This window comes from Platalea leucorodia (genome assembly GCF_965183815.1).
Source record: "Platalea leucorodia genome assembly, chromosome: 2".
Taxonomy (NCBI): domain Eukaryota; kingdom Metazoa; phylum Chordata; class Aves; order Pelecaniformes; family Threskiornithidae; genus Platalea; species Platalea leucorodia.
Window position 1 is genome coordinate 132546897 of NC_138824.1, and position 26526 is coordinate 132573422.

General features: G+C 48.3%; 1 protein-coding gene across 1 annotated transcript in view; it reads right to left on the bottom strand.

Annotated features, from left to right (window-relative positions):
- SIDT1 (SID1 transmembrane family member 1) overlaps positions 1–26526 on the bottom strand; it is a gene marked incomplete at both ends in the record, with an annotated part of 46425 nt that overhangs the window by 3352 nt on the left and 16547 nt on the right. Inside the window, 19 exons of the mRNA XM_082337092.1 lie at positions 1062–1138; positions 2327–2435; positions 3592–3728; positions 4109–4226; positions 5293–5416; positions 6000–6073; positions 6749–6815; positions 7364–7437; positions 8075–8223; positions 9884–9955; positions 14317–14360; positions 14915–15008; positions 15395–15466; positions 16688–16781; positions 17389–17472; positions 18650–18751; positions 21666–21711; positions 21920–22090; positions 23083–23204. Of these exons, the coding sequence (XP_082193218.1) occupies positions 1062–1138; positions 2327–2435; positions 3592–3728; positions 4109–4226; positions 5293–5416; positions 6000–6073; positions 6749–6815; positions 7364–7437; positions 8075–8223; positions 9884–9955; positions 14317–14360; positions 14915–15008; positions 15395–15466; positions 16688–16781; positions 17389–17472; positions 18650–18751; positions 21666–21711; positions 21920–22090; positions 23083–23204 (1830 nt within the window). The remainder of the gene's footprint in view (positions 1–1061; positions 1139–2326; positions 2436–3591; positions 3729–4108; positions 4227–5292; positions 5417–5999; positions 6074–6748; positions 6816–7363; positions 7438–8074; positions 8224–9883; positions 9956–14316; positions 14361–14914; positions 15009–15394; positions 15467–16687; positions 16782–17388; positions 17473–18649; positions 18752–21665; positions 21712–21919; positions 22091–23082; positions 23205–26526) is intronic.

Consider the following 26526-nt stretch of genomic DNA (forward strand, 5'->3'; position numbering starts at 1 on the left):
AATTCAGGATATCATTATGCGAGGGATTTGGAGTCTGGTTCCTGCAAACACACATGCACCTGACTCTGAAGTTTGCTCTGCGGGAGCTTTTGCCAGATGGAAAAACTGCTCTGGCCCTCACAAATTTGAAGAAAGTATTGCAAGAAGGAGACTAAACATCTGAAAAAGTACAAGCCCAGCACTTAAGTAAGGATCAGCCTCAGGAGGTTCTGCAAATCCTTTGACTGTTTTCACTGTTTTTCTAGTTAGATTCCTTCCCTCCCACCATTTTACAGAAGAATTATTGCACAGAGAAAGGATGTGCTTGAAAGAGGCAGCAGGGGAAGCTTTGGATAGCATCCTGCACATATCCACAGAGCCTTTTTTCACCCATCTCACCATTAGCTAGGGAAGCACTGTAACTAGAGCAGGCAGAAGGGTTACATCTGTGGGGCATGTGCAGTTATACTTACAGCTGCTTTCATGATGTAGCTATTTCAGGCTGGCCAGGCTTACTTTATGCCTGAGTGCACTGAGTTTGCTTCCAAAACTCGGTCTGACACTTACTCAGACATGGGAGAATAAATAAAAAAAATAATAAAAAGGATGCTCATGGATAAAAAAGCTTCATTTGGCTTCAAGCCCTAATTAGCACTCTGGGACACAAGGTAACAGCTACCATTTCTTACTTTTAGGCTGTCTGCCCTGAGGTGCTGTAGAAATAGCAATAGCTGTTGCTTAAGCCACAGAGCCAAAGTAGTCACTACCTTCCCCGGAGAGTCTGCACTGCACAGAGCCTCATACCCATTCCTTTGAACGGATGCCCCCAGCTAGCAAGAGCGAAGACAAATCCTATCATCCTTGTCTCACCTTTGCTCTGATGTTTTATTCACTAAGCCTTAGCTCAGGGGAGGCCTGAGAGTGGGGGTAAACTGCTCCAGCGGAGATCTACACTTACCCGAACATTTGTGGGGAGGAGGAAGAAGGGAAGCAGGGAACATCACTTTTTCAAGCAGCCACAACTCTTTCCTCTGCACATTGACTAGAAAGTGAGGAAGGTGCCGAGATGAGAAATCACCTACCATGTACATTGGTCGACTGCACTGCTGGATACAGTCCGTGTACAGCACCATCGCTGCCCGTCGAAATATCCCCAAGTCTGCCAAAGAAGAGGATAAAAAGCCAGAACAACCAGCAGAGTAAGCTCCAAAATGCCTACAGGGAAAAGATGTGGACACCCACTGGCTGCCAGCAGAGGACAGCCTGCAGAGGGTCAGGGTGTCCACAGATTCGTTTCTTGCCCTTTGGGAGCAGTCTGTGCTAAGCAAAAGGGCAGCCACTACAGGATGTGAATGGCATTTGGCCAGAGTGACAGGTTTTTAAAAAAAAAAAAAAAAAAAAATCCCCTTGCCACTGGCACAGCCCAGAAGTCAAACAGGCCCTGTCTGTACATGTAACCAGGTTGGCTTTGCAACCGCATCTCTAGAGGAGAGAGGTATGTGCAGGAAGGGGGAAAAGCACCTGCCATGGAACAAGCTGCCAGAGCAGGGAAACAGCAGAAACTCATCCTGCCATCCATAGAGGGTCCCGAAGGGGCAGAGTGCACCCCAGACACTCCATTGCAGAAGCTTCACTGCAGAGCCATCAGTGGCAGTGGGGATGGCCAAACACACATGCCCCTCTTCAGCCACAAATGTGGAGCTCAAAAAGGCTCCTGCGCCAAGATCAGAGCTCTCCTGTGCTGTATCACCACCTTTCTGCCAAGGAATGGGACTGGCAGTGCTGCTGGCAGACTGACTTCACTTCTGAAGAGCCAACCCCAGGTGGCACGTGAGCCTGCCTCCCCACACACACCCATGCTTCCCCCGCTGCTATGCAGCTGCTCAATCAGTTCAACAGAGGAAAATGAGAGCTGCTGACAGTTACCTGAGTCAGGGCCATCTGAGGCAGACAGGAGCAGAAGAGGAAGGAGAAATATGTTTGTAAGCAGAGCACAAGAGCCAGGTTCCCCACCAGACCCTCTCCCCCCTCACCCCATGAACGGGGTTTTATGCAGCTCACTGCTCTGAGCACAGCTGTAGCTGAAGGGCAGGCTCCCTCAGAGCCCAGCTCTTCTGCCACCACAGAGCAGACAGGTCACGCTGACTCCCGTGGGTCTGGGAAGCAGCAGCACAAGGACTTCAGAGGCCAGGAAGTGCATCAGATGGATGAGGGGACAGCATAACCCAGAACTCAAGCACAGGCCACAGGACCATGCTCGCAGATGTGCTGCCTAGGCAGCTCACGCAGGTGAGGACAGGAGGCACCTGCACACCCTAGAGCAAGAGGGTTCAGTCACAGCACTTACCGATCTTGAAGCGGCCCATGTAGTAGATCTGGGTGCTGAGAGCCAGAGAGGCCAAAACATGGATCATTGAGAAAATGACCCAAAACCACATGTCATTTTTCCCAAATACCTGAAAGACATATTAAAAGCAAACTGAGCCCTGTTATCAGCAGGCTGATCCTTTTCTCTCCTATGTCACCATGGGTATTAGACAACCTCACTGAACATGGAAAAGAAACCCCCAAATCTTCCAACCCAAAAACAGATCTATAAATCCAAGCAATTCCAGAGAAGCAAGAGGAGCTCAGCACTTCTGGAGAGGAGACCATTCTTTCTGAACGCCCCTTCAGACAAGAACGACAGCTTGGAAGGGCTGCAGCTGGCCCAGAGAGCAGAAATGCAGGGACTCCCAGGCTAGGCAAGCTCTCCCTGCTGAGGCGGGCAGCAGCTCTCTGGCCAGGAGCTGGATTTTTATAAAGGCAGTCAGGGAACTGATAAGCACACTGTAGTAGACCAAAAAGGACAAAGCCGCTCTGTGGGCAATTACACCTATTGTACACTTTCACTTTATTTAAGACTGGAAGGGACCTACAAATGCAGGTTAATGACATATTAAAACTTTCATTTTTCACTTATACTTTAAGGAGTCCAGAAACTATGGTCTGCCATCAGGCTGTGATCACGCACTCCCCTCCCCTTGGACAGAGCACTTGCCTGAATATTTCCCGTGCGCTTCAAAGCATCCCACAAGAGAATAAACAGCATCCCATAATAAAACTCCAGTGTTTTGAACCTGGGTGCGCAGGTTTACCACAGCTATCAAGAGATTCTTGGAAAGTCCCAAGTCCACCAGCTGCTCCTGTACGCCTTATCCCACAGTCTCCTACCCAGAGACCTTTGGACAATCAACTGGTATTCTGCATAATGTGTGGTAGTGAGAGGCTGACAGCCCACTGGGATCTAGCTGCTAGTGCAGAGCAAGAATTGAATGGACTTTGCCTGGTTACTGCCAAATGAAAGAGTCCCCAAAAAAAAGAGAAGCAGAGAACTCCAAGGTAAAGCACAGGCTGGGGATTCAGGCAAGCCCAGATCAATACCTGCAATGCTATGAGCAAATGGGCAAGGGAGGAGGAAAACCCAAGAGCACTGGGAATTCAAATGCTAGCATCTGCTTATAGCACTCTTATCCTACCCTGATGCTCTCCCAGTCATTTGCCCACTTAAGCTACGTTCCCAGCCACACCATCTCCTTCCCAGAGAAGCAGGTAGGTAAGAGGGAGCCATACCACTCCAAGGACGGCCAGACAGATGACCACGGCAAACGAGGCATAGGCAGAGTAGGCACTGGCATTGATGTCTGGGTGGCGGGTCTGGTAGAGCTTGAGCATGCACAGTCCTGCGATCATGTACATGAAGGAGGTGTCTATGGAGGGAGCACAACAGAAACAGTGAAAACAGGTACTGCCAGTAGGCTGAGAAAGCTGCTCCGAGTGCATATAAAGAAGAGCAGCAGCAGGGCCAAACCCAAGGCTAGCAGGAACAAATCCCCAGTGCTGCACTACATTGTACAGCACTTCGTGCTTTGCCATCTCGCAGCATACCTACCATGCTCTGGGGCAACAAAAACTAAATGGGCTCAGAAAATAAGTGCCCACAGTACAGCACAGAAACAGGCAGGGAATCACAGAAACCTCCAGGGGGGTTTGCAAGGGTAGAGGGATGGGAAATGCCAGCAGCTCAGCAGGAGACAGAGCATGGCAAATCCTACCCCCAGCTCAAAAGGAGAAAGGAAACTCAGCTTACCAAACTGGAAATTGGAGTAATTAGGGCAGACATGATAACAGGCACTGAGCACCCCTTCCATCATCAGAGCGATGCCCATAGCATAAAATAGACCAAAATGCTTTGGGATCCCATAGTCCTGGAAGAGAGCAGAGCTGTATAGTAAGTGCCCTCACTGACCTGATGACAAGCAAGCTTCCACTCTCCATCACTTCATCCCTCCTAAACCCCACACATGTCCTTCAGCCACCAGTGCTGTGTGCAACCATAGGCTCTCCACACTGCGAAGCCAAGTGAATCCACAGGCAGCAAACCCAAGCTAATCACACAGAAACTTCTGGTCTGAAGACCTCAGTGTCTTGGTGCTGACATCTTGAGACTAAAAATCTGTGTCCTGTACCTTGTGCCACGCTATGTCCTGCCCCAAATTGAGCAGTAGGGACCCAGAATAGCAGCCTTGCTCTTGTGGTCAGCAGGGATTTAAAAGCACCTGAGGAGCAGAGCCCACCAGCCCAGGTGAGAAGGCATCTCCATCACTATATGGCTGAGATCTCATCTGAAAACCATAAGTAGCAGGCCCTTAAAACTGCTAAGACCTTTACTTGCTACCAAGCCAGTGAAAACAGAGCTGTTTTTGTCTCCAGAAACCACCAGCACCACTGGTGCACAGAAGGCTGCAGATTTCTCCATCCTCTCCCAGAAGAGACTGAACAGACTGCAGAAGCTCTGGCTACAAGCAGCTCTGCTTCAGAGCTACAGGCAGCCGAATTCCTCTAGGTTATCACAGGCAGCTCTATTCCCTCTGGCTAACAAGAGTGCCAAGAAGGACCTCTTGATTGTATAAGACAAATCAAGTCTCACTATAAACAAAAGCATCTTGGGACACTCCTACTGTGCCAGTTCCTCCACAGTGAGCACTGGAGGAAAAGCCACAGCCACGGGAGTTGTTCCTCTGCTCATCTCCTTGTCTTCACAAGCCCAGGCTGGGCCACCATGGCAGTATGCACATACTGTAAGCAGCAAAGTATGGGGGTGTGCAAGAACATGAGTGTCCCACCTAGGCCCTTTTTCAGGGGAGGAGAAAAGAGGAGGATTCAATCCTCCAGCAAGGAAGGCAAATGGAAACCCCCAGCGTATCACTCTGGTTTCCAAGTTCTCCCTGTCTTTCCTCCCTCCACTCAGCCCCATGCAACCATGCTTCCTACCAGGGTATAGACATCTTTCATCTCCATAGCCCGACGGTGGAGAATGTCCCTGCGCAACACAATGAGGAGGAAGAGAAAGCCCAGCAGCATGTGGCCCACATTGCTGAGGACGTTGTTGAAGGCACTGCAGGGAAAAAGAAGGTTTAAGACAAAGGCAGCACAGCAGCAGGAAGCTGAACCCTGGGTCATGATAAGCCGAATCCATTTCGCTCCCCCACCACCATCCTCCACCTCAGCAGCTGCCAAACACCTGCCAGTTTTACACTCTGGATGACAATTTTAGGTTGACTAGTTCACCTGCCCCAGTGGATTTAACACTTCCTCTGTGAGATTCCCAACTCTGGGCTTTCTTTGCACTCCCACATTAGTTCAGAGAAACGCTGCACTGAAAGGGCTGATCTGAACTTCTTTGCAGAGCTGCTGCATCTTGGGTACAAGTGACAGTGTCCGAAACAACATGGGAGTACATCGTTGCTGTGCCAAAGGTTTGCTAGGGGAACCCAGGTGCCATATGTTCCTGGGTGCATGTGTCTCACTGCAACAGAAAGCCACTGCTGAGCAAAACAGAAAGCTCAAAGTCCTAAACTCTCAGTGGTCTTATCAACACAGCTGCTGTGAGCCTGGCAAGGATAAAATCCTAACCTAGGCACAGCACAAACACTCAGGAGGCACGAGACAATAATGCAGTTACCACAGGGCTCACTCACCTCAGCACCCCAAGGGGATGAGCGCACAGAAAGTTGTAGTAGCAGATGTCCTGATTGCCTGTCACGTTCACTACCTGGACAGAGAGGAGGTAGGAGACCTAATATTAGCAAATCCTCCCTGCAACTTCTGGGGAGTTTGCTTCATGCAAACACTGCATGTACACAAGGTGTACCAGGACACAGCCTAGCTCTAGCACTGGCACAGGGGAGTACTGACATCTGCAAGTGAAGCTTTTTTTGGGGGGGAAAGATGTTGCCACAGGCCACAAACCTGACAACAGTCTTCAGAGGAAACATACTGGGTGCTCTCAGCCCCACCACCAATAGATCTGCTTGCAGATCTCTGAACAACAGCAGGATAGCAAGGGCGGGGCGAAAGGAGGAGAAATCACTCATATCACAGCAAACCCTACTTGCTTTCAGTTGTCTTTTAGCAATAACAGCAGATTCCTCCTGCCTCTAAAATGAAACAGGCCCCAAATGAGACATCAGATGAGCAGGAACACAGCTGCGCTCCCGCTTCCCAAGCAAAAATAGCAGAACTGCAAGCTCAGTGAGCCAAGCCAGTAGCAACACTCAACACACGGTGCAGAGAGAGCAGCTAAGGTAAACTGCCCCTCAGACAGAGCAGGATTCCCGGGTGATCCCAGTTTCACTGCGACTATCATCCTTACACCATGCAACCACAGAGCAAGTTTAAAGGCAAGAGTACCCAAGCACAGGGGACAGCCACACAGAGCCTAACGCACCGTCTGGTAAGTGATGACGAGCTGGATGACCGGCAGGGCATAAAACACTGCAATGGTGATGATGTTCCTGCAGAGAGGAGAGAGTAGCAGCAGTTACACACGCCAAAACAACTGGTGCACACCCAGGACAGAGCCCCACAGTGCTTGTGGAGGAAAGTGTACACCTAAGGGCACAGACCCTGCCCTCCCAGCCGGAGCCGTATACCTCTGGTTATGATCTCCTGAAGCAGAAGAGCAAACGTGCTAACGCAAACAGGAGGCAAATGCTAAGGGCACAAGAAAAGCCAGGATGTGGACCGTAAGTTCATGTGTTTGAGTCCCAATTTCTCCCCTTCCCCAGTAGGTTCCAGCACACCATTTGTTACCACGCTTTAAAGCAATTATGCAAACCAGAATCCATTGCCAGGATCATGCATGCACTGGTGCACAAATATCCTTATTTGAGGTATGTGGGATCTGCAGTTACTGGTTGGAACAGGGTCAGAATGTGTAACAGGATGGCTCAAAGAATATCCTCAGGTCTAAAGTGTGGTTCAGAAGAAGGGCATGTGGACAGACTCTACAACCAGAGACTGGGTCCAGAGCTTGGGCCTTACCAGTTTGTCTTCTCCTTACCAGAAATAGATTTTGTATTTTTTGCTGACAATCCTTCGGTCCTTCCTGGACAAGTCTGATAGATAGAGGAACACCTAAAACATTAGCGGGTGAGGAAAGAGGGAAGAAAACAGAAAAGAACTAATGAAGACTACAGAAGCCAGTAGAAGATCTTTACGTATTTGGACAATATGCAGCTTGGTGCTATTTAGACCATTTTTTACACAGCAAGCTCGTTGTGTCCCTTGGTTCTGTAGGGAATGAGTTCTGCAAAACCCTCTGACCTCCAGGAATAGCTCTGACCACACAGAGTTGTGTGGGGCGACAGAAGGAGGCAGCTTGAGAGCTGCTAGCTTAAAGCCCCTCTGTACATCCACTGCAGTTACACTCTCGTACCAGATAACTACCTACTATTGCACATTTTTTTCTCCCTATGCTGTCCCACCTCCTTGGACTTTCTGGAACACTCTGGGCTTCTTCCTCATTTCTCAAAAGTCCCCAACACATTCTGATTTTCCATATTAAATCACTCATTTCAGCAGCACACTTAGTACAGCAGGAAAACTTCCTAGACTCCGAAAAAGCACTAAGAAGCACATTCAGCTTTATTAGATTAAATCCATCCAAAAGGGAAGCGAAAGCTTAAAAACCCCGGCAAGTGACTAGTGCTGGTCCTGGCCCAGATGTGTCCATGGCCCAGCATCACAGCCACAGCTGCAATGCCAGCCATACCTTAGTGCGGATGACATTCTTATCACTTTCAATTTCTGGCATGGTGTCAAAGTCGCTCTCCTCCTCCACAGAGCTGTCTGTGTCAGAACCAGCTGGTGGCCCACGCTCAGGGGAAGACAACTGACGTCCACCGCTGGAGCTTGACTCGTCTGGAGCAGAGCGGGGAGAAGGAAACAGGCAGGGTAAAGGCTAAATCCCTCTATGCACAGCAACAAGAAAGCTGCCCCAGATATCAGCTGCAATCTGCTGGGACAAGTTAATACGGCCATTTCAGGGAACAAGTTTTTCCATGATCACAAAACTTCCTAAAAGTCTCAGATATCAGCTAAGAGCACTTTCAAGGACCATCTTCCCCCCTCTGCAGCACTTTGGTTTTTCCCCTGCTTTTATTCTATTACTTTTCATCTCTAGCATTTTCTGCTCTTTACTAGCCTGGGCTCTGAAATCTGGAAGTCTGAGACAAGCCAGAAAGCTCTAGTGAAAGCAGCAGCCTGTTCAGGGGTCAGAAACAGGCTGACCTAGTTAATCTCCAGATTTTATATAAGCTTTCTATACAAGCTTTTCTAAAAATATTGTAGAACAAAAGACAAAGAGGAAGAAAGTAAATTTTTCAAAACAGGCAGAGCATCAGCTTTGCTCCCATTGCATGCACGGTATTGGTCATCTGCAGGTCAGTGGAACCTGTCTGCACTTCCCACAGGCTGGCCAAGCTCCCAGCCAGCCCACTGCCCATACCGGCATGAGCAGAACACAAGTTTCTTCCTCATTTCCCAAATGCTTTTAAAGCATTTCCTTGGGAATTGGGGAGGAGGGGTAGAGTGGTGCTGAAGCCCTCAACTCTATTCCAGGACTTAAATCCTCCTGAATTTTTCCCAAACCTCATGGTCAGTTCTATGTTTCTTTGTCAGGTGTTCAGAGATACCACACCTTCACATTCCAACAGCTGGGTGACATCTGGAGTGTCAGGGCTGTCTTTACACCACAGTGAGCAAATGCATCCTGAGCTGGGACCAAAAATTACACAGAGCTGCTCTCCTCTCTCATTTGAGCAGCTGCCTCACACTGCCCTGGACCTGCACCACCTCACCCAGCAACCTGGGTCCCCAAGCTGTCAAATTCAAGGATTATGCCCAGAAGTCCACAGCACTGAGCTATTCAATACCAATCCCTCCACAGGAGGGAAAACTCTTGTAAGGAGACTAAGAAATACTCTGGCAAAGGAAGGTGTTTTCCATCATCTCAGACTTGCAGGACCCTTGGGAGTTTTTTTTCTCCTCTGCTGCCTGGGCACGGTTCACCTGTTGACAGCATGACATTATTTCTCCCCTGATGAAAGCTCTGGACTGCAAAAAGCTGATTCTGTCTTGCCTTGCAGCACACAACCCTTCAGCCTTCCAGTGAAAGGCATGCTTTGGTCTAAAGGTAGGCTTGATGAGCTAATAACAGACTCCTAGAAGGTTGGTTGGAAGCGACCTTTGTCAGCCCCTAGTCAACCTCCGGCCTGAAGCAGCATTGACACCAACACTTACCAGGTGACTGTGGCTTTGTCTAGCTGAGACTAACATTTCCAGTGACAGTCCCTCTGGGCACCTCTTCCAGAGATTTGCCTCCTTTTTGATGTAGATGTTTTGCCCTGAAGTGCAACCTGAACCTTCCAAGCTGCAATTTTTTTTTTTTTCCAAGTAGTTGCAAGCTGCTCCTAAAGCAGCTTGCAGCTTTATCCCCTTCTGGCTTTAAAGCACCTTAAAGTGCCTTCCCCTGTCCCAGGCAGAACCCTCCCCGTGCCCCCAGTTCTGGAAGACACTGTACCGATAGCACCATAGCTGCTTCCCTCAGGGGTGCTGGCTGTGATGGGGTGCGAAGACGTCATAATCCCAGATCCTGCGATGGAAACAGACCCAAAAGGGACAGTTAGTTTCATGTCAGTGCTTCGAAACGCATCTCCAAGGTGAATACAAACAGCTTGAAGAGCTGGAAGGGCTTGGGAAAAGCAGCATTTCTCCAAACAGATGGCAGTCTCCCTCTAGAGCATACTGTGAAAAAGGGAAACCCTTGCTTTGCAACGTGAAGCAAACCCATTCCCTTCAGCCTCCCCACACAGGCTGCCAGTTTGATTCACAAAAGCACGAGCCTCCCTCCAGCACCCTGTAGGGATCACATTATGGGGCTGCAAGACTTGGCAAATTCTAGAGCAAGTCTCACAATACTCAGAGCACCCTTATGAATTTCTAATTCTTCTCCTTCCCCTCCTCACACATTGATCTATGCAAATATTGCTACCTCTAGTTATCCCTGAAAGGGTCGAGACAGCTGCTACATAGTTTTAACGAAGCAAGGAGAAAACAAGAGTGCTCCATGCAAAAAAGTGGTCACGATCTTGTGCTGATGACAAGAGGGGCAAACCTCTGAGGGCCGGGAAGTCCCTGCCTCCCGCCCACACATCTGACGCAAGGAGGGCTGCACCTCCCAGTTGGGTGGCACAGGGACTTTCCCCACCTGGCTCTGCGTTCTCTCTTTTTGCTTGGTACCTGTTTGATCCCTCTGTGGTTGGGCTCAGCTGCTGAACGGGCAGCAGACAAACACATCAGGAAACACAGCCAGCTGAACCCCCTCACAGAGGGGCCAAATGCCCATCTCCCCAAAAAGGAGGGAGCAAGAGAGCAGGAGGAGCAGGACTGCATCTTCCAGTGGTGGCAAACAGCAAGACAGGTCCAGCTGCTTGTAAAGCTTCACCCTCATAACAACGTCGCGTGGCCAGTCAGCAGCAAAGGGACGCAGGACATGGGATAGTGTTTAAAGCCAAGCAACCTTACTGCAGCCAGGCAATAGCCTGGCTTCCCAAGCTGCATCTCTGGCTTCCCGGTACCTGATCTGTCCCAAACTGACAGGCACAGGCAGATTCCTCTTTCCAGCTAGCAATTCCGGGCACTTCTGTAACACCTTGTGTAGGTTTTTATACCATTTCCATTAGCCACATACATAAAGAGCCCCAAAACTTTTCCCTGCCTGAGCCTGATTCCTAGGCAGGGGAGCACCCATACAGCAGTGACATTTGATGTTTCAAGTCCAAGTTACTGCTTTCCTTTGACACGTTCACTGGGCTTGTTGGGCTGTGGGCTAAAACTTGGTCTCCATTTCAGCTTCTCCACCCTCCCACCCCATCCTTTTGACAGGGCAACAAACAGCTCGGAGGAGCATCTGAAGTGGACAGTGTGGCAATGGACTGAGCACCAGAGGGAAGGCTCTGTCACGCTGCAGCCCCCCACATGACACCCCTTCATCCCTGAGCTGGGATTAGCAGCATGTTTTGGTAGGTTGCTGCAGGAGCAAGATCCACCTTCTACCCTTCACCTGCTCTGCAACCCTCCCTCTCTCATGGCAGTTTTTCCTGTTGCTTTAAAGTCATTTGGAAATCCAGATCATTGGGAAGAGGGCAAGAGAAGCACTTCCCATGTTCATGGCACCAAGGCACATGCACACTTCCATCTCCCATCAGTCCTGTCCCACAGGGACGCTCCCTCCCTATTTTAGATCAGGCTGTATGCTCTCCGGTAGCTTGTCAACCTTCTCTCCCAAGTAACCAAGGGAAGATTTAAATCTGGACAAAGCAGGGAGGCCAGGGAGAAAAGGCACTCTGCCCTGTCTCTAACAGCTACTCCAGACCCAGCTCACCCACTAATTTCAGTCCTACTTCCCAGTGAGCAAGTGAGTTAGCAAAGTAAATGTACTGCACTAGGTGTGGTTCCTCCAGCTATTGCCTCCACCAGATAGTGATGACGTGGAATGGGAGGTGTCCCACAGGATTAAAAAAAAAAAAGTGAACCACAGAAGCCGGGCATAAGGTGGGTGACAGGAGCAAAGGGGCACATGGAGTTGCAGGATATTGAAAGACAGTGGGCAGAGACAGATTGCTCAGCACCTCCATCCATGCTTTCTTGGTGGGGAAGGGGAAAGGAAAGGGGAGTGATGGAGAAGACGAGACCCAGGGGTATTTTGGAGGAAGAGAAGTTCCAGTGGGTGGGAAGAGGAGAAAGAAAATTGAGAGAAAGCTAGTGTGCCCTGGGTGATCTGGAGGACAGATGGAACACCTCTCCTATGAAGAAAAGTTGAGAGAGTTGGGGTTGTTCAGCCTGGAGAAGGCTCTGGGAAGACCTTATTGTAGCCTTTCAATACTTAAAGGGGGCTTATAAGAAAGATGGGAACAGACTTTTTAGTAGGGCCTGTAGCAATAGGACAAGGGGGAATGGTTTTAAACTAAAAGAGGGTAGACAGATATCAGGCTAGATATAAGGAAGAAGGTTTTTTATGATAAGGGTGGTGAAACACTGGCACTGGTTGCCCAGAGAGGTGGTAGATGCCCCATCCCTGGAAATATTCAAGGCCAGGCTGGACGGGGCTCTGAGAAACCTGATCTGGTTGAAGATGTCCCTGCTCATGGCAGGGGGGTTGGACTAGATGATCTTTGGAGGTCCCTTCCAACCCAAACTATTCTATGACAGGGAAGATGTGAGCTACCATTTTATAGGCATCAGTCAGACACACACCCTGAAGAGACACAATAGAGAAAGCAACAGCACAAGGGTAGGACATGGCTCCTCCCCAGAGGAAAGGGCTCTATGAAGGTGACATAGAGTACAAGGGAGAGGACAGGCCACAGAAGGAGCAGGCGCCTCTGGGAGGAAACCTGTGAATTCTGAAGGAACAGCGCTTCCCCATCCTTTCACAGGGATACTGTTCAACAATCCTCCCTGCCCAGGAACCCAGTCCTCTGCCCTCCAGGTCTGTGACAAGCACAGCATCTGTACCCTGCAGCTTCTTTGGGAACTTCCCAAGCACCCGAATATAACTTCCATCTCTCAGCAGGGCAGCTTGGAAAGCTGCCTTCAGTACTTGAACCCTCAGCTGCAGCACCAGCAGCACTCCCTGGGGCTTCTGGTCTGCCAGCTGAGACTGTGCCTCCTTGCCTTAGACAGTCATCCCTTGTCACCACCCTGGAGCTCTTCCAGGGCCTCGGCTAGGTCCTTCACCTTCCCCAAACTCCCTGACACACAGGCCCTTTCCATTTCTCCAGTGCCCTAAGACATGCTCTTGTCTCACAGCAGGATCCATCCCAAATGACTTAAAATTAGAATATTTTTAAGCACATTTTTACAGTCCCCTGCTCACTTAGTTGTGAAGAAAACCTTTCACACACATTCCACACACAGGGATGCCTACGTGGATCTCACTGGCTGAAGCAGCCACTCCTGAGAAGCCAAATGCCCGCAGGTCCCTGGCAGAACTATTAACCCAAGTAATGCCAGGTCAGAGTAAACTTCCACTGCTGATCCTTTAAGCACAGCTCAGTTATACTAATATGCTTATCTGGTGGTATGTAGCAGACTGAAGAGACTGAAGAAGCTGAGGATTAAAAAAGGGAACACATCAAGAACCTTTCAGGGCTGCCAAAACATAATGTCCTCCTTTTCCCCAGGAGAGAGGTACAAATGATGATGCCTTTATCCTCAGACCAATGCTTTGAACTACTTCGCAGGCACTGAATATTTAAACAAAATGAAACAGCCAGCCTCCCACACTTCTCCAGAAAGCAGAAACTCCCAGTGCCCCCCCCCCCATCCACATCACAAAAAATTTCCATCTTTCACTGGTAGCCTCCTAGATGCAGCTATGTTTTTATCACGCAGAAATTTGCAGTATGTGGAAATGTGGGTGCAGCATAAAGTAAACTGAATCCAATACCAAAGTAAATAACACAAACACCACTACCTAACTGTATTAGTCATTCATTCACTTGGTTGTCTGCAACTCCCAGTTAAAAACAAATTAAAATTTAAATTAAATTAAAAAATTAGAGACGCCATGCTTGAACCAAGCAGAGGAAATCTTGAAGCATAAGAGCCGACAAACTCAAAGTGCCTTGTTTAGAACTGAACAGACCTGGCAGCAATAACATTAGCCTGTAGCCGGGTCTAGCCAAGGCTTGCCCTTCCTCCACCCCTCTAAAAGCCAGCTCCTCAGGGCAGGGGTCAGGACCAGGTTTGGGGGAGCCTGCTTCAAACACCCTCTTCTTGTGAGGGCAGAGAGGAAGCTCTAACATCTTTCATCAGCACCAGAGACTATGTAGTACATGTACAGGGAAGAAGGCTTTAAGGGACAGAAGGTACTTGACGGTCTGTCCCTTGCCTGGCCTGGGAGCCATGCTGTTCACTTAAAGATGTCACACAACAGAAGAGAGACCTTACCATCCTCAGGACTCAATCTCCCAGCCGAAGCCTTCCTCCGAACCCTGAAAAAGAACAGGCAGCATTCATGAGATAGCCAACAAACCCCAAGAGCAAGCTGTCATAGCAGCTGTGCCCAAGTTCACCTCAGATGCAGATATTCCCCAGGCATCAAGGTCTGGGGCAGGGAAGGCAGGTCAGGAAGGAAACCACCGCTCTCACGACTCCAAGGCCCTATTTGGGTCACTGCCACTTATTGCAGTACTCCGTCCAGCACTCTGGGAAGTACCAATGCTCTGACACCCCGTATCCCAGACTGGCCCCATCACAGTTCCCACCTGCCACCCAGTGTCCTCATAGAAGGAAACCCAGGGGTAGGGGCATTACAAAACCTAGACCGCAGAGCCTTAGGTTTTCATCATTGCCATGATCCCCACAGCAGGGGAAGAAAAGTTTTCTGGCTGATGGTCAGTAAGAGTCCACTGAGTAGTCATGGACTTGTTTGGCTGCTCTGTTCAGATGCTTGCCACCCCACTTGCCCTGAATTCACTGCAGGGTGAAGCATCTCTGAGGATGAAGAGAAACAGAAAGGCTATTCTTGTAAAACCCCTCGACTCACCTGATGTAGTGCACAAAAGCAACCACTACTGAGCCCAGGTAAAAGGAGAGGAAACTCAGGAAGCTGAAGAACATGGCCTGGACATAAATGGACTCTGAGGAAAGAGAAGGCATCAGTCAGCTCACAGAGCAGGGACAGCCCCTCTCAGAGCCAGCGCTGCTGTCCCAATACCACCTGGTGACAATGCCCAGCCCCAAACAGTCCTTCAAGACCCATCTGCTTTCTTCAAGAGGAATTGCCAGAACCTGTTGCAAGGTACTCCCCCCATTTCTTCACCCCCAGTGCTAGCTGGTGTGCCTGTGAGACCACCCTGTGCCACACAACACCTCCTGGAAAGGACCAGGGCTGCAATGGTTTTGACTCCTCTGCTGGTGGTTTCTGCACCATCCCATCAGAGGGTGGCCAGCCCAGCCATACCCTCCCACACAGAACAGCCAAGTTCCCCCATAAAGCTGCATTGCTCTGCACAAAGACACTGACTTTTAATAGAGGGCACAATCGTCACTTGAAGGTTCTTCGTCCGCTGCAGGTTCCAGGTACGGTTGACGTTCCCTGTGAGACGCAAAGTGTACAGCAAATGTAAGAACAATCAAACATTAGTGATCCCTGGCCCTTATCTCTGTTCTCTGCACTTGCAAAAACACCAGAGTCTGGCTTTTCACCAAAATCTGTGTGTGCTTTCGCTCTAAACCTTTCCCAGACTTGTCAATGTACAGCCTTTTCCATACGTTTCCCCCACCTCCCCTCTATCCACAGCCTGTTTTTCAGACTAGAAATCCCTGCTTGAGTCTTCCATACATTGCTCAAGTCTGGATGCCCAAATCCTCCAGGCATCTCGTCTTCTATTCATCTAGTCCCCAAAGGGCAGTTTCTGTCACTACAAATACTGGGACACCATTTTTGCCTTTGGCCAAAATTCTGCTGGCAACACACTTCTGTGCAGGATGCCATGCTAGAGTCTTGTTATGTTTCAGCAGGGCTTAGCACACCCTACCAGTACGGCTCTGCTGACAGCTTTAGGATAAAAGAAAGACACCTGGAAGGTGACAATCCTTTTTTAGGGTGAGAACTGGGGGAGCCCAGTATATCTGTTGGCTGCACTCTTGCTTCTCCTACTCCTCCTTCTCAAAGCCATGCAGCTTTGAGGATAGGAATGTCCCTGGTCTGAAATGGGCTCAGCTTGTCATGGGGACAGCTGCACCCCCACTCCAGTTTCACCCACCATATGACTGGTGGAGGCTTCGCTTTTACCACTGCCCAGGAGGTGGACACAGTGTTTTCTGACTGGGAAAGGTACTAGAACAAGTCTTTCATAAGATTATTCCCCAAAACATTACTAGTTTTTCCGGCTCCCCCCAAGTCGGGAGGTTGTCATAGATCCCAAGATAACAGTTGGAGACGGTGCTCGCTGCAGGAACTGCCATCTGGGCCTCCATGCAGGCGGGAAGATAATACAGCAGTAGGGAAAAAACCAAAAAGCTGTAAGCAGCACTGCTTGGGTGTCTCCAGTATCTTCCAAGACACCAGTGACTCCTCAGAAAAGCACATAATCCCAGCAAGCCAGGTGCTGTACTAGCCAGCCACTTCCAGGGTTAATGAAGACTTTTAACCTACCCAACAATACTAAGCTTATACTTCACTCTTCCTCACAGCTACCTGGATAAGATAGAGCTATATGACCATCCTGTGTCATCCCAGAGGAAGGTCCCCAAGGACTCCTGCTGCTCCACAACCTGGATGCAGCAACCAAATCCTCCTCCCAGCGCAACTTACCATGAACGGAGGAAGGCACAGAACCCCCACAGGCGTAATCCTCCGGCTTGATGACAAACACAACGAAGAACTGCTCACCTGGGAAGTCCTTTCTCTGCATGGGAGGACAGAAGAAGACAGAATTCATGAGAATTGAAGCAGCCTCTCCCTCCAATGCAAAGCAGAGATGACGATCTCCACAGGGCCAGAGGTCAGGTTTTAGTTGCGACACAGGCACCAGCATTACAGAGACCTGCCTGTTCTGGACAGAGCTTGGCTTCTGCAGATGCTTCCCTCATCCTTGCTGACAATAACCTGACTGAGTTCATCAGTACGCAGTACAGCAGTGCCCCAGTAAAAGCAAACCAATGCTAATGCATTTATTTATTTATCTTAATTCGTGCAAACCGTCTACCTAAGTTTTGCTCATTATAAGGCCCTATTACCACCCCTCGGTGGTAGAAGAGCCAAGGTTCGAACAGAAGACACCTGGCTGCAGCCACTCTGATCTAGAGCCTCAGCACTTAAGATACAACACACCTACCTAAGCAAAGGTAAACAAGGGTTTGTATTAAAACGTAACATCTCTTCTTCTACTGATCTCAGCTGATATCAGAAAACAAAGGATCACAGCCATACCAGAATCAACAAAATAAAACTAGGGATGCATAGGACAAGCCACTGAAAAAAAAACAACACTGGGACAAAAATCAGCATCTCACCTGCACCGTTATGGCTGCCTGCTTTGTCATAGACTGGTAAACACCGTTGAATTCCACATTATGGTCCAGGTCATACACCGGGCACTAAAACAGACACAACTAAGAGTTAAACCAGGGACAAAATCCAAACTAATTTCACAGGGAGCCAGCAGAACAGACAGTGCAGAATAGCAGATAAAGGCCCCGCTTGGGGTGACAAAGGGAACAAAACAACCAGGACCCATTCAGAAGTTAAAAAAGCTGCTCTGAAGACACCAGTTGTGGCCTGCACTCACTGATCTCGGCATTCTCACAAGAGGGATGCAGTTTAAGCCCAGAAGAGGATTCAGGCAGATTGGTCACTCCACAATTCCCACAGGGCAGTGCATACACTCAGCTGTACACTGGCTGTGTCACAGGCTTTGCAGTCTGTACTGTATGCCAAGTACTTGCCCTCATTTTACTCTTTCCCACTAGTCTTAATACCCGATAGGTTGAAAATCACCTGTTACAGTCTCCCTTCCTGCCCTTCTACCATTCAAACACAGGGATGTAGGCAGGAGTTGATGTTACCCGTTTCTCTCCTCACCCCAGGTATTAAAGGCGACTGCCAGGACTTCAGAGCCAGTAGCCAAGGCTTCTTGCACCTCTGTCACCATGTTGCTGTTCCCACACTGCAGGTCCCTGCATCGTTCAGGGAGGTGGGAAAGGAGGAGAAATATGGGGCTATTTCCCAGCTGCAAGCGACAGCCAACATCCATGGCAGGGAAGAGCTGTTCTCCCCTTCCCAGGAAAGGGGAGGAGTAATTGTGGAGAGAGGAAATCGAACTGGAAAGGAGGAGAGATCTCATGTCTGGAAATCAGAAACTCCCCATACTGCCTTGAGCCAGGGGAGAGGCAAGGGAACAGCACTGTCCCCTCCCTCAGCCAGCAGCATCCCATCCAACACCAGTCCACAGAGAGACAGGCCCATGTCACAAGGCAGCAGGGTGTTAAATCTCACGAGGGGAACTTAACAAATGCCCTATGGACAGGCCGGAGAGGAACAGCTTGTTCACTTATTTGCAACAAAAATCTCGGTACGAGCTGCTTGAACTCAGCATCTCTGTCTTTGCCTCCTCCCCACCGGATTTTCGTTCCTCTTTCAGAGGCTCCCTTTACCACCACCACACTACCGTGAAGCCCTTCCTAGGGCTTTTCTCTCTGTTGGGGTACAGACCTCCTCCCAGCAGGACACAGAGCTCCAGCAGGCAGCGCCTTACCCTTCTCTGCTCAGACTTACCACAATGTCCTGGACGGAGACAACCGAGCATGGGTAAACTGCATCAGACACCACTTTAATAATGACTGAATCGACATCCTGAGGAAACTTGTACAGAAAATACTGAGGAGAAAGCAGAGTACTGAGAATTACAGTCCAGAAACCATCCCTGCCAGTAGCTTCAGAGCCTCCCTAAGGTACCTGCACAGCCCAGGCTGGGCTTTGGGGTTGGATGTGGAGGGCTTTCACAAAAATTCAGATTGCAAATATTAGGACCTTACACTACAGAAGAGCAGATTAGATATGTACAGACAACTCTCCCCCTTGCACAGCATGCTGTTAGACACAGACATCTTCATCACACAAGATACAGCATAGCTTCTGCTTCCCTTAAGCTTTTTTTCCACCTGATCAAGCTAAAGCAACTTCATTTTATAGCTTACTCCATTTTATGTTGCTATGAGCAATTTCCAGATGTTTCCATACTGCCGGCTGTACTTTATAGACAGAAGATATCACGAGTTTATCTCAGATGGGTTGCCTCAAAGAGAGATTGTGGAAAGTATTAGGTCAAACAGTTGAGCTCTGTCAAGAGTCTTATAAATAAATGCCTGATATTAGTTGTATGATTTAGGTTTTCTGGTTTTGTTTGGTTTTGAGGATGGGGGGCAATGAGGGTTTCTCTTCTCACTTCAGCTTTAAAAATAATTCAGCTATAGCTCTGAAACAATTTGGGAGAGACTAACATCTGCCAATATTCCTACTTTTCCTCTGGGGGCAAGGAACGGTTAGGGAAGGGCATCTCCTGACCCCACAGACTGCTCAAAGCATGGAAGCACAAGACATACCATTCCCTTCTTGTGCCCCAGCAAGGGTCTTTTCAGATTTGGGAAAAAGATGTCCCAGGCAACACCATTATTTGCATATTTTTCCAGTAAAAGGTCGATGTGCCACGCCAGCCAGCTGCTGGAGAAGTAGGGTTTCTGTGCCCGCCCCAGCAGGCAGGCTTGCTGCAAGGGCTCCCATCGCCCCGTGTGGAGCCCAGACCCTCAGACCTTGGGCTCCAAGCCACAGCTACTGCGAGGGGCCGATGCACACCTCACCCCACCTCAAAGGGGACGCAAGGCTGAAGACTGCCACCAGGCATCTTCCTCCCTTCCTTATGGTCACCTGGCAGCTGCTGCTGCCACCCTGGGGCAGGCACAGCCCACAGGGAGGGAAGCTACCGGAGCTCCTGCTCCAAAACCATAACCCGAGACATTCCCAACTGGCCAGCTCCCTTTATGTCACATAGACCTTAGTGCTGAGCAAGGGCCAGCCATTTCTGATTTCCCTTCCCCCATGCCCTTCCCAGGAAGCAGGGTCCCCAACTGGAATGGTAGGGACATGAAAGAAAACACCCAGGCTTTTTCCAAGTTTGCCCATTTCTGCTAAAGCATTTATTCCCACCAGCCCTGCCACTCCAAGCGGGGTCCCTTCACTGCTGAGGGAGCGCTGGCTCCAACCACGAGTCCTTACAAACTGACAGCTCACCAAGCTGGTTTCTTCAGTGGAGTGCATTTTATTTCTGCCAAGCAAGGACGCTGGCGGTCTGTGCTCCTTGCTTTCCCAGGCGCACTACCCTTGGAAAGCTTTAGGAAAACTGCCTTCAGGAAATCACCCATGGGGACCCTTCTATAATTTTCTTTTTAAGCCACACTTGTATCAGAGTACAGAATTAACGTGAGGGGCACTGAGACCTACAGTTCTCTCCTGCACCGACTGTCAGTGCTATAAACACATCCACACAATACTCATGACCTATATGAGCATATCTAATTTCTCCTTCTGCCCTCAGGCATGAGCTGGGTTCTGGACAACTCCTTCGGTTGTTACGCTTGTCTTTTTCCAGTCTTACGGCTATTCCAATGCTCATCTAGATTTTGAATTGCCTTCTTTTTTTTTTTCCCCCCTGCAGACTGCTTAATACTTTGATTTACAAAGACTTCAGCATTATACCAATTAAGAAGCACTCATCTTCTACTCTCTACATCTCGCCTATAATTAAAAGTCACCAATCTCATATTAACTGTGACAAATAACAGACCAAAGTCACAATGTTAATTCCAGGCCAGATCCTAAACACTAATTCAAATTACAAGATCCTAAACAATGAGGGTTTATAAAGAGCCACCACCATTCCCTGTGCTTCCATAGTATAAAATACTGTGTGTATCTGCAAAGCAGCTTAAGACATTTGACAGCAAAAAAGATTAGCTGGGATGCCTGGTAACAGGAAACCTAAAATTAAGTGGTGTTACTAACAGTGATAGCAACTACAAAAATGGAGTACCAGACAGCCTGGTAAATTACATGCTCTCCCAGCTCTCCCAGCTCCTGTATAACTATAGTTACTGCCACCAGCATTTTCGTTCAAGAGAGGACTTGTAGGATCTGCTGGGCTCTAAACAAGGCTGCTCAGCTGGATGTGCCGTACATGTGTGCTCTCTTCTGAACAAATAACCAGACTTATCAGGCATTTTATTTATCACCTCGCAACTTGACTTGCTGCTTGAGCAAGAAGTAGCAGTCTGAGTTCTGTTGTACCTTTACAGCTTAATTATTCACGTAGTTATTTTTCTCCAGTAAAGACTGCATCTTGGCTAGTCACACTAGAGCAACTGAACCAGCGCTGGCTGGAACAAGACATTAGTGCACACCATCTCACTACCCATGATGTGGAGCAGTCCAATGGCCTCTGGACTTCTGTACATTTCTGCAATTTCCTGAACTGCAGATACCATTCATTTGCTCTGGTCATGGGTTTTGGTTCACTTAATTGCTTTGCAAGAGGACCTAAACACGCCCCTAGAGGTGCAGAGGCACTGCTTCCTCTTCACTATATCCACAGAAAATTCAACAGTAAGGAAGTTTCCCTGCATCCTAAGAGGGAAACGACCTAGTCACATAAGGTTTTTGCCACCTCTAACAAAGGATCACATCAACCATTTGGATGTGGTAAGGCATACAAGCAACGCCACGCAGGACTCCTCCTTACCTGGGGCTGGGAAGGACTGGCAGTAAAGTTAAAGGCTTTGTTGGTCCTAGAAAAGAAATGCCAGCATGTTGAAGTCTAAAACTTTCAGAGTTGGAATACACACAGAGTACTTTCAGATTAAGTAAAAGAAGAAATAATCTTTTTTTTTTTTTTTTCCTGGCAAGCAAAAGAAGGGAAGAGTAGGTAGATGGACCAAATCCCTGTATTACAGACACATGAAGAAATTACATTTGTATTCTCACATCCCAGCTTACTCAAGTTGGAAGTTCTCAAGCCTGGTGACTAGCAGCTCATATGCAATATTAAATGGTGCCATGGAAGAGACGTCCACAAATATAATCTGGTCAGATGGTCCTGTCTCAGGTGTTGGCTCAGAGGGACAGAGGGTCCGACCCACTTCTTGGTAATTGTAGGTTCTCTGATAGCTACAACAGCCAGGGGAAGGAGGGAAGGGAAAATTGGATGTAAGAGAGAGAGACAGCAGTTTAAAAGTTGTTCTGCAGTCCTAAGAATAACATTATTTTTTGCCTACTTGCATAACTGAAATACTAATCTGATAGTCCAAGACCATTCAGTCTTTTATTCAGAGCTCAAATCCACCTCTGTTGCCTCTTGTGGTCTGCACAAGGGACTGGTCATCCCCAGCATTTCACTTCCCTCGAGTCCACCTGTGCCATCTGCAGATCTAGCACATCTGCCATTTGTGGAGGCAGAGAGAGCAATAACAGCCCACAACAGCCACTGCTGCAACCATCCCCTACATCAGGCAAGACACTGCAGGATACCTGCTGCCTGGTGCCAGGATTTCAGTCACAGGATGAAGCTTCACATCTGAGATGGTCTAAGGTGTCTGCAAAGTCTCAGTACTAGTAGCTTAACTAGCTTTGAGGTTTCTGAAGCTACACAGCAGCATCACTTTCACAAAGAAAACACCCCCAAAATAACCACCACCCCCCAGAACAGACTCAGCTTAGGTGTACCTGGGGTGAGAAACAGAGGAGAGCCCTTATTCTCCAAATGCTCTGTCATCCAGCAGTTACGGTGCTCTTTCAAGAGCTTGTTCAAACCCTGCTCCAAACTAGAGCCCAAGAACTATTTGCATGCACTGTAAGCAGCTGTGGAAATGACAACAATGCCATTTGGTAGATGCACTGTCTAGTGACACAGGCAGATCCCTAGCAGACAAGCCTCCTGGTACTCCGCATACATATTTGAGAAACTAAGAGACAAGAGCAGGCTGCCAAATGAGGTTACCTCCAAATCCTGATCTTCCTACGTTCAGCTGACAGTGAGCAAGCATGCTTTGCAACCAAGCCCCGCAGTCTACACAAGCAGCAAGATCTAGCACCAGAGGAAGGCTGATGCTGAATACAGCTGGCAGACAAATGTGTTACAAGGAAGAGACTCCAGTACTTACAGGCCTCGAAAAATTAGTGGGACCTGCCATGACAGCACTCCTTTCTGCTGGCGAACTACAAACAGGACAGGATACTGGAGGTTCTCAGAGCTGCTGTTCACGTACACCCGCACGGCATCTACCTGTGGGAAGAGAAAGGAGAGTACAGATAGGTGTTAGCCGAAGGCAAAGAACAAGACAGCTCCAAATCTAGGTGGGAGAAGCCTGTCCCCTTCCTCAGTCTGACCTAGATGCTGGCAATATCCACAGGGATATCAGCAGTGTTTGTCACTGGACTGGTTATTCAGATCCAGAGGTCATTTACAGAAGTGCCTCCTTGCTGCTGCTCTAATCCAGAATCACAGCCCTATCCCCAGGTCAGAGGTGACTGTCAGACAAGACACAGTGGACAAATGCAGCAGACGTAAGTGGAAGAGAGTTCAGTAGCTTCCACTTACCCAATTGGGAGCAACCTGAATAACTTCTGTTATAAAATTAAGCAAACACACACAAAACATAGACAGCCCCCAGTTTACTATTTGCTTTGAGAAGCAAGCAAGCAGTTTGTCTTCACCAGATGGAAATGGCACCATTTCCATTTGAAAAGAACATCTCTTCAGCTCCCTCTCCAGAGCTGCACACATTGCTCAAGAAAACAGGGTATGAGAATGCATAACTCATCAGAAGAGACAGTACATCTCTATTAGAGGCCTTAAATTGATGAAAACATATTAGGTAAATAAGACACAGACATTTTAAGCCCACCACATCTTGAAAAATTAGAATGGACTCTCACTAGATCAGTTAAACACTTTTCATAAATATCTCAACTTTATACCCTCCAAGAAGAGTAAATGTAGAAGGGGGTGCCACCTTCTGAGAAAACATGCAGAGTTAGCACGGTAGCAGAAGGGCAGCTACCTGAGATGGCAGCTTATGCTTACACTGAGGACACCAGCTTCAGAAAAAGGGCTTGCATCTGCAATTGCAAGTCTAAAAGAAAATTTCCTATTTATTCTTGTTTAGTGATTCTAGGCTCACGTGGGAGTTTAGTTTACTGGAACAAAACACCTTCTTGAAAGCCATTATCAACTTTCCTGCCATCATCACCATAATACAGAGGCTACAGTCACCAATTCCTAAAAAAATAAAGTCTTTAACAAAAAACATCATAAATAATTGAATTAAAAGCCCTTTGAGATAGAAGGGCAAACACTGGAATCTTTTTCCATTGCCTTCTGGTTTCTAAACATTTGCAATATTCTTTTGGCATGCCTTCCAGCTTTTCCTTCTGACCACAAAAACTACATATGCAATTTTGTTTCCAAGTAAATTTCACAGTAGGATGCTAAAATCAAGCTAAGAAAAACACCATCGCAAAGGAAGACTCACAGGTAACACCTGAAGGGTATCAACACAATAGGCCACCACCACCAGGCAGCCTGGAAGGTTACTCCGCGGCCTCCTTAGTCTGTGTGGCTGCCCTGCTTGGCTGGGGGAGCCGAGCCAGCACTTGTTGGTGTAACTGGGAAATGCGGGGACTGGGCTGAACAAGCTGCTGCTTGTTTGTAGGTCTTTGCTGTAGTCACTGTGACAAGGAATGCAAACCAAAAGAAGCGACATTGGAACTGAACAAGTAAATCTAAGGAGCATGAAGACATGACGGTCAAGCCGGAGTCCTGCAAGCACACGGAGCCATTCTCCATCTGTGGGGAAACCAACTATCATTGAGAAAGGGTACATTCCAGCTGCCTGTTCAGCAGGTTTTTGCCCATGAAACAGTTAAAGCAAGCCCACCTCCACAGGTGAAGTGATGTCCACTGCCTCTGGTTGGACACCAGGCTGTGAACCCTCCAGGGCTGGGCACATCAGCACAGTGCAATGGGGAGCTCACATCAGACTCACAGCAAATGGTACTACTGCGTTACGCATCCTCAGCTACTCACAAACGCAAGCTAGACAGTGGGAAATTCTCTTCTGCACTGTCTTCACAAATACAGAAACTACATGGGTTATGCATATGTTGCAGAGAGTCACGTTTGTTTTAAATGTACAATTCATTTGTATTCATTGGAAGACTCAGAAAGTTGCATTTCTACTTCTTCTCAATTTCAGAAACGTACTGGCTATTTGAAGTACATGCTAATGCTGAGGGGTATTAAAAAAAGAAAAAAGTACTACTTTTACAGTTTGCCCAGGCTTTGGACACAGAAGTGAAAGTTGCATACATGTGAGTGCCTCTTCTTCCCACCTGGGATCTTCCCTTTCAGCAAACTAAGTATTTTCAATATTGATTTTAAGAGGAACAACACAAACAGAAGTTCACAGACTGTTTACAAAAAGTCAGACAAAAGAAAAAACCTGCTCTGAGGTATCCTACAAAACACAGGAGAGAGCTCTACCTTTCTGTCATAAAAAAAAAAGCACAGCTTTTGATATCTATTAAGATATAGTAAGAATAATTCTGTGATTTAATCTTAAGCCCCTTGGAAATCCCAGCTCTTCCCACTATTGCATTACAGTGCATATTCAGCAAGTCCAGTGGCACAGTGTATTTTCCAGCTTCATTACTTTCTCGTGCCGTTTGGCTTACACAAGTAAGAATACACACTACCTGTATTCTACAGCGTATTATTTGAGGAGCCACGACCCTGTAATCAAATACTGTTTCATAAGCAGACAAGCACAACACTGCCAGCACAAGGCTGAAGGACTGTTTTTAATACCAGTACCTCATAGTCTGAGACCTTCACTAGACATTTTATGTGATCTTAAACGTCTGTTGGGCCAGTTTGTGGAATTCCTAGATTTTAATATGAAAAGAGGGGAGTATCACACCAAGACCACATCCCTGAACACTTCTACAAATGATGATGCAAGGAAGTGTTTTCTTAAGATTCACCAAACAAAGCAGAGCCCTCCGAGTCCTGTCCAAAAGGGAAGGATTTTCTCCCACAATGAAGTCTGCAAGGTATTGAGGTCTGCCATTGCATCCTTACCACTAAGGGAGCTTGGCAAAACCCTTTACTGCCTTGTGGGGCCCTGCCTCAGATGTGGGGAACATGCCCTGCTTCACAAACGAACGAAGCATTGCACGGGCAGGCAAGAATGACCACCGCCTACCCCCTTCATACAGCTCGTGCTGAAACAGAAACATGAGAAAACAGCCCTCACCGCCTTCAGGAGTCAGGCGTACATAGCAGTAGGGGCCAGAGCCTTATGGAGACATAATCCCATGCATGCCTTTGGGTGAACGAGATCACCCAGCCAGCCAGGCTGCTCATGGGGACGGCAGCTGGGAGCTCGTGGCTGGAATTAGGCTGGCTTACAGATGTACCCATGCTACACATGCTGCAGCACTATTAACTTGACCTCCATCCCCGCTAAACCAGACCGGAGAAGGGCAGCAGGGCAACAGCTGAATGATTTATAATCGGACTCCACCTCACGTGCTGTAAGTCCCAG